The sequence below is a fragment of the Mustela nivalis genome (assembly GCF_964662115.1).
Source record: "Mustela nivalis genome assembly, chromosome: 17".
Classification (NCBI taxonomy): Eukaryota; Metazoa; Chordata; class Mammalia; order Carnivora; family Mustelidae; genus Mustela; species Mustela nivalis.
In genome coordinates this window covers 30,441,712-30,453,198 of record NC_139036.1, presented here as the reverse complement: position 1 = coordinate 30,453,198, position 11,487 = coordinate 30,441,712, and the positions used below count along the sequence as shown (strand labels likewise).

Below are 11,487 nucleotides of genomic sequence, written 5' to 3'. Positions count from 1 at the left end.
TTCCTGAGAGCAGTGTAGGGTTTCCATTTACCGTCCGCGGGAATTGTGGCTTGTGAGCCGATGGCGCGTAACAGGCATATTTGTTTTTTAAAAACTCTTTACGTACTTTACTCGTTCCAGCTGATAATTTAGGCTTTGTGCATCTTTTAGCATTTAGACAGTTCCTTTACGTGAGAACATCTGTAGGGGTAGGAGGGTGTCTCCCCCCTGCCCCCACCTTCTAGAAAGCTAGATGCTTCTGTGCTCTGCTTCAAAACTGGGCAACGGATAATGACGCCTATGAAACATTTCCTGGAGAAGCAGAAGGGGAAATGTGCTTTGAGAGGCTATGTGGAATTCATACGAACTTAGCAGTAGCTCTGGATCCTCACAGTGGTCCCAGGAGTAGGCAGAGCACAGTCATTTGTGTTTATCAGAATTGGAGCTCTGGGATATAAGTAGGTAGTTTCAGGCCCCGATGTTCTGTCCTCCCAACCAGGCCTCCGAACTGAAACAGAGCTTCTTCAAGGCGGGTTGGTGGGGCTGCTGTTTGTGGCCCTGCCATGCTTTGTTAAGATGGGCTCTATTACTGGGGTCAAAATGTTCTCCAGCGTTGGATACCTTCCGCCTCCAAATATGCTTTCACTCTTACCTGGGGAGCCCTGCCACAACTCTGTGAAGTAGGCCTATTTTATGGGTGGAAAAGTGAGGCAAAGAGTATTTGCTACAGGTTACAAAGTCATTGAAGCATCACAAGAGTGTGAAGTAAAAGGTACAATAATAATACAGATAGCAACTGGACCACAGAATCCAGTCATGTTTTCCTCCCTTTCCTGATCTCACTAAACCATGCTTTTAGGGGCATACAAACCAATGCTTGTTGCCTAGCCCACCACTCTGTCCTATCCCTTTCTAAGTCAGAGGCTAACCTCTGATACCAGAAATAATTTACTTCTGTCAATGTAGAAGATGAAACCGTTACCGTGAGTGACCGTCATGACAGAACAAAACCACGAGACCAGACTGCATTTATGGATAAATATATTAGCAAATAAATACATTTCTCAACATAGTGCCTGATTCAAGCGTCTTTCTGTCTGGTTCAGATATAAATACCCATGTGGGTGCCTAGGTGCTAGTTCCCCACTGACTTTGAGGGAAGAAGTTTCCCAGGTAGGGTCCTGTGTCCACTTAGCTCCCACATTCACATTCCAAATGGGATAATGCCTGAGGAGCCAGCAATGGTCCAGCTGCCCTGGGGTGAATGTCACCCTCAGAGGGCCCCTCAGCCCTTGCCCACTCGGTGCCAGCTACCCGGGCCAGATGTCCTGCATGCACAACCTCTTGCATGTACACTTTCCTGGGTGTCCCTGGTCTGTATGGCTTAAGCGGGGCCTTGGAGCCATATAAACCCAAATGTCCCACTTTGCTTTTCCTTTGTTTTCCCCTGTTCCTCATCCCTGCTCTGAGAGAAAACTCTGAGAAAAGAACTCATCATTGTCCCTGTTCAGCTGTAATTCTGTCTTTTCTACCTTCATTCCATCCTCCCTCTTCTAGATGAAGTCCAGCAGAAATCCTCTTCTTTCCACCTACTTTGGAACATTGAGATAGGCAACTTCCAGGAAAGAATTAGTCCGTCCCCCACTACCCCCACTCCCAAGCCCCAGAGGAACTGGGGCTGCTTGAGTGACGAAGGGAGTTTGAAAGTCGGAGGCTTCATCCTAGGTTCTTCAGGGTGCTGTACTGCTTTAGGGACAGAACTCCACACCCTGGCTTCCCAGAGACTCCCCTCTGACTTAAGAGAGTGGGTGTGACAATTAAAGACAAGAAGAGAACATTCTCCCTTATGCACCAGGGCAGGTACTGTCTGGAGAAGCTGCACAGTCTCTCTTTTTAGGGCTCAGGGCTCATCTACGTTCCTGATCTGTTTGCAAAGAAGGAAAATGACACAAGCCGAGGTTGCTGCTGATGCAGCAGCTTTACCAAGGCATCAAAGCTGGTGTGCAGGACTCACCCAAGAGAGGAGGTAAAGAAGGACCCTTGACAGGTGTGCCCACGAGGCTTGGGACTAGGAAGACCTGCTGGGCCTGGGGAAAACAGCAGCACCTTTATAACACCTATCCACCCATACCCAGTTTCCTGTTCTCAAAAGACAGCCTTTAAGGGAGCCGGCCCACATAGGGAGTAGCTGGCTGCCCCACTGGACACAGGCTTGCTGACTGCAGACGCGTTCTGCACTCAAGGTCCAGCGCTGGGAGCAGGGAGCACCTGCCACCCGCCACCACCACTTCTCTTCCGGAGGTGCCAGGAAGTATGGCCCCAAAGAGGGGTGTTTTCTGAGGTCCTTTCTTCACTCTGTGCCAGGTAGGGCCAAGTCATCCAAGTATGCTCTTGGTTGGAGCTAGGTCTGAGCATCTCACACAGCCTGTTCACACAGCTCCTCAGTCTCCTCCTCCGAGCCTGTATTTAGAGAGAGGAGGGAAAGAGGTCACTGAGGGTCAGGCCAGCTGCTTTCCTGTCCCACCTGCAAGACAGTATGGCTGGGAGAGAACTACAGAGAGGGAGGAGCAGGGAATGTATCCAGAAGGGGCAACTGACTGAAACTAGATTGAAAGCCGGGAGGGGCCCCAGCTGGGATAAAGGGGAGAGAAAAACAAAAAAGCTCAAGAAAGAGAAACATACATAGCAACCAGTGTGTTATAATTACTTACTATTTGCTCCTTAACCCAGTAAATACTTACTAAGCAGTTGTGAATCTGGTCTGTTACCATATGCCAAATAGAAGAATAAGCAGGGACCTGACAATCTTGTAGGAGAGAGGGTGTGCATGCGAAGGAAAATTATGCAGTGAGATGGGACTGGATCATAAGACCTTTCCTGAAAAGGGGACACATCATGTTCAAGTGGGGCAATCAGGAAGGGCTTCCTCAAAGTGCAGATAAATGAGCTAGTTGGGCAGAAATGGATAAGAACTGGATTTCTGGGAAGAGAAAGGCAGCAGAATATTCTGGGTTATAGGGACTGCGAGAAGTGTTTACTAGGTTTGGCAAGGGAAGGGGAAGACTGAAAAATAAAGTGGGGATGGGGGCTAGTCGGTGCTAGAGCCTTGAAGACCAAACAGGCTCAGTTTTTGTTTACTGTGGACAAAACAACATGTGGAAATTTCTGTACAGGTTGTTTAGAGACAACGAGCCTGGCAGCAGCAGGTAGTAGGGCCCAGCCTTCATGGCCGTGTAAGAGGGGAAGGAAGAGCTAGGAGGCTCCTGCCTTGGTCTTTAGGCTGCATCGAAGAATGGGCAGGGACCATGTCTCTTTCTTCTTCCTTTTTTTTTTTTTTTTTAATATTTTATTTATTTATTTGACAGAGAGAGAGAGAGAGAGATCACAAGTAGGCAGCAAGGCAGGCAGAGAGAGAGAGGGGGAAGCAGGCTCCCTGCTGAGCAGAGAGCCCGATGCGGGACTTGATCCCAGGACCCTGAGATCATGCCTGAGCCGAAGGCAGAGGCTTAACCCACTGAGCCACCCAGGCGCCCCCATGTCTCCTCCTTCTGAAGGAGAAGGTAAAAAAGCTCTCAGGGACAGAGTTAACAGAACCCGGTGCTGACTGGATTTGAGGAGCAGGGAAGAGGGAGGTGTCCAAACCAGTTCTGTGTACGGGAGAGAGGGGAGGTGCTGGTCTGGTTCCAGTAGCTGCGAGAGAGCCCACATGACAGGGCCCAAATGGATCATCAAACACATGACCAAAGCTTGCTTTACATGGCTCCAAGGAAGCCATGGTTTTCTCTACTGTCACTGTGTACATGCCTTTGACTGCCCAGACCTGGATTTCCCGGTTGACAAAATCTATGTCCTCAGCGCCTAGCCTGGAACCTAGCCCATAGCAAGCATCGAGCGCAGGAAGAAAAAAGGAGGGAAGAAATGAATGAATGAATGATAACTTGACTGTAGGGTTCCTAGACTGAGAGGTCTTATATTTCAGGACCTTTGGGTTCCCTTTTGGGGTGCCTAGGGAGAGCTGTAAGCAAAGAGCTGTGTCATCCAAACTATGGGAGAAGATGGGGGAAAAACTGGGGAGGCTGCTCTGGAGAAGGAAGAGGGATTTGAGCAAATAAACACCACATTTAAATGGAGGATTTAGATTATCAGTACTGGCTGTAATACAATTATCAGGGATGCACGGAGCCCCAGGAGAATAAGGTTGGTCTTATTAACAAGGGTGCTCAGAAGGGAAGCCTTAGTTGTTCTTTTACCCCAGGGGGAGAGGAGAAAACCTAAGGACCCCCAGGGTTGCTGGGAACCACCCATGATTTTTTTTCTTTTCTTCCTTTCTCCCCTCCCCACCGCTTTTTAAAAAAATAATTTCCATAGCTCTTCTCATATGGCCTAGTGTTACAGATAACTGCAATTATTTCCCCTCCAAGACCTCACATTGGCTGGGATTACAGCTATCAGTAAGTACTTGTCCATGCTGTCCCTCAAGAGCAAAGAACACTTCTTGGCCTTCTTTGTTATCTAAAGCTTGGAACTGGGGATGCCTGAGTGGCTCGGTCAGTGAAGCCCCCTGACTCTTGGCTTCTGCTTGGCTCATGATCTTGGGGTGGTGGGATCAAGCCCCATGTGAGACTCCACGCTCAGCAGGGAGTCTGCTTAAACATTCTCTCCCTCTGCCCCTCCCTGCTCCCCTTCTCAAATAAATAAATCTTTAAAGCTGATAATTGAACTGCGGGCACAGCTTGACTAATTATTACAATATTGAAACACTTAAATTTGAGTTGTTGCCTCAAACCACCGCAAGTGCTATCTGATGTTTCCTCCACGCTGGCGCTTCCCCCGAGACCGCCCTCTGCTCTGGCAACCAAAGGACCAACACCTGGCAGAGTCAGAGTACCTCAGCCAGCATCCTGCGCTATGCCTGCTGTTCAGGATTTTGAATGTTACCCCACTGCACCCTTCTCAGCTGCTGTCAACCCCCTTGTTGGCTGACTTCCCCCGTCCTGCAGAAACCTCCGGGTATCCGCTCCTCACCACACCCTCTTCCCCTGAAAACTCACCAGGCTGGGCTGGCGGCAGCTGGCAGTGAGGGTAAGGGCATGGCCTGCCCTCTGGGGTGCCAGAACTCCATTCAGAAGGCCCCTCTCCAGGTGGGTGCGGTCCTAGGGACTGGCGTGGAGTCAGACACAACCACACTGGCTGTGAACTTGAGTAACAAGGGCCTGGGCTTTCTGGCAGCAGCCTCCCATCCAGGCCCGGAGGCCCAAAGATCAACGGGTGGGCCTCCGGGGACCAAGGGTACGCCAAGCTGGTACCGTAATGGGGAAAAATCTGGCAAGCTGGGTGCGCTGTTAAGTCCTGGGGCTGAGCGGCAGGGGTGGGCTCTGAGAGGCCCCCCCGCCTTTTCCTCTGTGGGTGTCGAACGGGGAGGCTGGATTTCTGCAAATGGAAGAGGCTGCTGGGGCTGGGGCTGGCAGCATCAGCTGAGCCCGGGGCTGCCTCCGGGAGGGCCCTGGGCCATTGTGGGTTGGGGAGCTGCCCTGAAGGGGCAGTTAGGTTGGATCTGGCAACCTGCTGATCAGGGGAAGGCGGCTCTGGCTGGGGCTGTGTCTGAGCAATGGCAGGCCTGGCCTGGGGGACCCCAGTTTCTGGGCCAGGCTTCCGGCCATGCCACTGGAAGCGCTTTTTGTAGTGGTGGTGCCGGTGGCGGTGGTAGTGGACGTGGCTGGAAACCTGGCTTTCCCCTGTGGGCACCACGGAGTCCAAAGACCGGGGCCGGGAGGTCATGCAGGGCCGTGTCTCCTCTCCCCGGGGCTCCCCTTCTGGGCTGCAGTACACCAAGGGGTCAAAGTCACTGCTCAGGGAGCTGCGGAAGGTAGAGCTGCTGCCATGAATGCCCTGCAGACTGATGTCTGTGCAGTTGACCACTGAGTCACTAGAGGAGCCGTGGCAGGGCCCCGAGCTAGAGTCACTGGCGGGCCCATCGGCCATGTAGCCACTGCGCTCGGTGCGGTAGCTCTCTCCAGAGCCGCTGCTGTCGTGAGGCCTGGCCCGGCGTGCGGGTGCTGGGCACACCGAGGGGTGCTGCGACGTGCGTCGGAGCGGGCTCAGCCCCCAGCCCTGCGCGTAGGGGTGCTGGGCCACTGCCAGGCGTTGCTGCTCACCCAGAGCCCTGGGGTGTGCGGCTCTGGGGACGCGGTGGTGCCGGGGGGCTGTGCCTGGCTCCTGGGAGGTTAGGAAGGGGCCAGGTCGTGGGGGCCGAGCCACTGCACCCCGGGAAGGGCCTAGCACATAGGCAGCAGGCAGGTGGTAGTGTGCATGGCCAGGATGCTGGCGAATGAGGTGCAGTCTCCGGCCTGGTTCCTGGTAAGAGCGAGAAGGTCCCAGGGACTGAGAAAATGAATCTCCCTCTGGAAGAAAGAACCAAGAGCACGGTTGTTTGACTCCATCAATTGATGGAGTGTGGCTGCAGCGGCCCCATTCAAGCCCACGTAGCTGCATGTTCAGTCAGAGTTGAGGGACCAAGGACATTCCCAATCTGCCTGTGCCCTGGGACGCCCTGGCTCCTTCCAGCCAGTCTCTCTCCCTGGGGGCTCCACTCTGTATGTCCATCCCCACTCCTCCCACCAGCCCATTTGGGGCCTTTTCACTCAGGGCCACCACTGGCCTGTAGCATACTTTGGGTAAATTAGAAAAAGGCTCTCTTTCCTCAGGATACTTTACTTTCATCTTTCAGGAAATTTCCATACTATCCTGGTTTTGTTAGAATAAGATACTTTATTGCCAGAAACTCAGAATTATAAATACACAAACCACCCAGATTTGGAATCAACAAAGTTGTCATAAAAATACGATTTTTAGGGACGCCTGGGTGGCTCAGTCGGTTAAGCCACTGCCTTCGGCTCAGATCATGATCCCAGGGTCCTGGGATTGAGCTCCACATCAGGCTCCTTGCTCAGCAGGAAGCCTGCTTCTCTCTCTGCCTCTGCCTGCTGCTCTGCCTGCTTGTGCACTCGCATTCTCTCTCTCTCTCTCTCTCTCTCTCTGACAAATCAATCAATCAATCAATTTTTAAAGTAACAAAGAAGTCTACAATGTGAACTGTGGTTTGTCCCCCTTCATAGGAAGTACCCTTGAGCCGTGCACAGCCTGAAGAACTGTTAAGGGAGACCGGCATTCCCCTCAGCTTCAAGGCAACACACTCCGTTGGAGGGCAGCCTCATCCCAGACCCACCCCCCTGCCCCAGCACACAGCGGAGTGCACAGCCCACCTCCTACCTACGATGTTGAACATGCAGAGAGGGCAAGTCCGGTGCTGATGGAGCCAGGGGTCCACACACACACGATGGAACTCATGGAGGCAGGAAATGACCCGTAGCTCCTGTGGAACACAAGGGGGTCCAAACCAAAGTTACCTGTAGCTGCAGCAGTAAAATGGGGCCTCCCCTTCTTGCTGTGACCTTGTAAAATACCATAGTAGCCTAGAAATGGTAAGGGCTTTGGCGTCAGGTCAACCTGACTCTTGCCACTTGGCTGCATTACCTTGGGCAAGTTCCTTAACAGTTTTCTGCTCTAAAATGAGGATAAAAAGAAAATCTACCCCCACCGGGCATTATCATGAGGCTGACACAAGATCATGGCTCTGAAGCACCCACTGCAAAGCCTGGCACGTGGCCACACCGAACAAGGCCTAGCTCTCCGTCCCTGGAAGACCAGGGAAAGAGCCAGAGACCAGGGCTGTTACCTCCCTCTGCTTCATGCAAGATACACAGGACACAGATGCAACCAGGGAAGCAGCCTTCAGTGCCCTGCCCAGCCTCCTGTGCAAGCGTCCCTCCCTGACCCAGTCACGTCACAAAGGGCAAGCTCGAGGCCCGCCTTACCTGGCCCTCAGAGAACTCCTCCAGGCAGATGGCACACACGGGGGCTGAGCTACAGGTGCTGCTCGAGTCTGGCCACTCAGCCCGAGCCCTCCCGCAGCTGGCCCGGTACCTCCTGGTGGCCAGCTGGCTGATGGCCCAGGCGGTTCGCTGTTGAAGGGGATCCTGGGAAGAGGGCTGGGGCTCAGACTAGGGCAAGTCTCCTTGCCCAAGGGCTCCTTGTCCCTCACCCCGGGACTATACTGGGTTCCCAGTCACCCAGCGAGACCACACAGCCCAGTGACTATCCCTAGGTGTCTGTCCCCTTTGAGCTCTTACACGGCTCTGCCAAGCCAGTCAAGCCTTCCTACCCTGGTCCCATTCATACCACCAAGTCTTCCTTTCCTTGATGGGCTGGAAAAGAAGTTTTTCATCCCACTGCTTGCCTGATATCTTAACTTGGATACCTAATAGGCCCATCAAATGGCATTCCTAATCCCATTACCCCCCCCCCCCCCCCCCGAAACCACACACCCATCCTTCCCTGCTTTAAAACCTTAATTCAGATCCTGGTACTGGTTCTGCTCAAAATCTCGTATCTCCCACCTCACCCGGAGTGAAAACCACTGTCTTGTCAATGGCTTCCGCAGTCCAGCAAACCCCCGTCCTCACCCCTCACTCACTCTACTCCAGCCTCCTGGCCCCCTGGCTGTTCCTCAGACATACTGGGCACACTTCTGCCTCAAGGCCTTTGCCTGTACTGGGCTCTCTGTCCCATCAGGCTCTCCCCAAACACCTCCACAGGCGACCTCCTCACCCACATCGGGTCTTTCCTGTAAATGCCATCCCCCCAATGAAACTTTCTCTGGCTTCGCTTTTTAAAAATGAACCCGTTCCCTTTACATTCCCTCTTCCCTCTTCTATTTTACTTTTCTCTCTGCACATACCACCATCCAAATATACCACATAGTTTATTTATTTGCTTATGGTCTATCTCTTCCCATTAGAATGAAAGCTCCCTGAGGGAAGGGATCTTCTGTCTTTTTGTTTATCCTGCTCTGGCCAACACCTGGAACCGGTGCCAGGCCCCCTCCAGGAGCTCTATTTGCTGAAAATAAATGAATGGGCAAACCTCCAAGGAGGGGCTCTACAAGTCAGAGGCCACGGTATTTAGATGTAAATGATTTCAAGAGCCTAAGGGCACCTTCTTTCCTCCCCTTTTCCCTTCCCACTCCTTTATCCTCCCCCTCACAGGAACAAGCCCACCTCCCCCGCTCCCCAGTGTCCCAGCTCACCGGCCGGCTGTGGCGGGGGCGGCACCGGAGGCGAAGCACGGAAGCCAGGATGACCACAAAGATGGTGCCCACCACTGTCAGGAGGATCCACACGTCATAATCTGGCTGGGGAAGTGAGCAGAGATGGAGAGAGTCATACTTCTGGAAGGAGGTGGGCCACCATCTGGGAGAAGCTCAGGTGCCTGGGAGGCAGAGAGCCAGAGGTCCCCTTGAGTCTTCTAGCAGCAGGGAGGAGGTAGGGAGGAACCTGCAGGGGGTGCCAAGTGGTCCCTCTCTGACCACGGGCATGCACAGGAAAGGGCCCTCCAGATGTTCCCTGGGAGAGGTACTCTGAAGACCCATCTGCTTGGGAGAAAGAGGAAAGGGACCCCCCTGCAGAGTGGCAGCCTCCCAGTGACACCCTGGGTGAGATTTCCAATTGGTGGAGAGACACCAGCCGGGGATCAGGGGCTGGGGGCTAGGGTATCAGTCTGGCTCTGCTTCTCTGTGCTGGGAAACCACGCAGCTGAAAACAACTTTAGAACTCAGCGGCCTAATCTTCTCATTCTGCAGATGAAGCCCAGAGGGGCAAGAAAAGTGTCCAGAAGCACACAGCTGGTGTGTGAAGATGAATGGTTAAGGTTTCAGAATTCTCTTTGGCTCCAGGAGTGCAAGGGCTTTTGATGGGAGTTGCCACAGGAAGAAATGGAGGTAAGAATGGGTGCCAGGGCAGGGGCTGGAGATCTGGCGTGCTTACCCAGGTTGGGGGCTCCTTCAGCTCAATCCTAACATGGGCCTTTCGGTTTTTGTACACAAACTCCATCAGCTTCTCGGCGTCCTTACCCCAGATCAACACCACCGGCCACGTCAGCCCCAGGGGCTGCTGCAACTGCAGGAGAAAGAGTACCCACAAGGGCTGCTGTGTCCTCACTTGTCTTTCCCCAGGCAACTTGATCTCCCTCCATCCAGCCCCCTCAAACACCCCAGGGTCCCTGAGTACCTGCTCAGCAGCAGCTCGATCCTCCGTGATATCAAAAAGGACAGCGCTGGCTCCTCGTTCCCCCGCCATCCGGGCCTGCAGAGACACACAACAGTGGTCCCCCTCAGTCGGAACAGGACACAGCCCACCCAGGCCCTGGCCTCCCCCTCCCACGGGTATCCCTTTCTCGGGCATCGCACACACCGTACCTCTGCACACTCCTTATGACACTTGCAAAGCGGCAGTGGGACTAGGATCCTGTCCTGCAAGGAGCTCACCCAGCTCCCACTGCCTTCAAGGACAACATTCAGTCCTAACTTTTGTAATCAAATAAACCCTTAACAAGAATTTAGTTGTGCCAGGTAGTAGACTAGGCTCTGGAGCTAAGGACAAATAAGACATCTCCCTGCTCTCAGAGTACCCCAAGTCTGCCTTCACTAAGAGCTGGGATAACAGAAAGCTGGGAATGACCAGCACCCCCAGGGAGTGGGGAAGGGTGACCAGTCCCCAGTACAGAGAGGGAGAAGGGGAGAGAAGATGGCTCCTTTTAGAGCTGGGCTTTCCACGGTCCCACCCTGCCTGCCAAGAGGAGTTTGTGGGCATCCCCCAAAGGCCTGGGACCCTGCTGCCACCCAAGGTCTCTGTGGCAGAGCCCCAGGCTCAGCCCATCTCTTGGTGTCTCTCTCCCAGCCACACTCCCAGACACACAAACGTGTTTGCTGACACGTTTCCTGGCTCCAGTTCAAGGACTTAATGGGGTCCCCATCCAGGGTTTATCCCTGAGGTGGCAATGGAGATTTGGTGGGGAGGGACCCGAGGGGCTGTTCCCACAAGGGCACAACTGTGCGTGCAGGCTTGGGGCAACAGAATCTAGCCAGGCAGCCAGGCAGAACAGAGTAGAGCCAAAAAGAGTAAAAAGGCAAAAATCTAGCAGCTCTGGGTGTGGGGAAGAGAAGAAAGATAAGGGCAAGGGGTGGGTGGAGACACAAGGGCAAAGGAGCAGGACAGATACTGCCGTGACTTGGTGTCGGGCTGCCCTGCCCAGCACCGCCACTCACCAGCTTTTCTCCCCAAAACCAAGGCTCATCTTGGAAGGGTATCAGGCTGGGACCTTGTGCCCCCAGGGGCCTGCTGAGTCTCTGGGGCTGAGCTGCAGGCACAGAAGGAGTTAATCCCTCTGCCAGCCCCAGTGGCAGGCTGAGGAGCCAGTGCTGGGGCTCACTCACACGCTCAGGCCTTTGATCTCTGCTTTCTTTCCCTGGGGAGAGCCTGTCCAGGCAGGTCTCCTGCCTGGCAGGCCCAGAGCGGGGAGCGGGGAGCGGGGAGTGGGGAGCGGCTCCTCGCCCCTGTTCCTCACTCCTCGCCCCTGCTCCTCACTCTTCGCCCCTGCTCCTCACTCCCCAGG

At 53.9% G+C, this 11,487-nt stretch overlaps 1 protein-coding gene across 1 annotated transcript in view; it reads right to left on the bottom strand.

The window, feature by feature from the left end:
- Positions 1–1,003: 1,003 nt before the first annotated feature.
- Positions 1,004–11,487, bottom strand: part of RNF43 (ring finger protein 43) — a 66,262-nt gene continuing 55,778 nt past the window's right edge. Inside the window, exons 4-10 of the mRNA XM_082705903.1 lie at positions 10,104–10,178; positions 9,861–9,992; positions 9,125–9,229; positions 7,854–8,015; positions 7,249–7,351; positions 5,031–6,380; positions 1,004–2,439 (exon numbers count right to left, since the gene is read on the bottom strand). Of these exons, the coding sequence (XP_082562029.1) occupies positions 2,396–2,439; positions 5,031–6,380; positions 7,249–7,351; positions 7,854–8,015; positions 9,125–9,229; positions 9,861–9,992; positions 10,104–10,178 (1,971 nt within the window). The 3' untranslated portion in view covers positions 1,004–2,395. The remainder of the gene's footprint in view (positions 2,440–5,030; positions 6,381–7,248; positions 7,352–7,853; positions 8,016–9,124; positions 9,230–9,860; positions 9,993–10,103; positions 10,179–11,487) is intronic.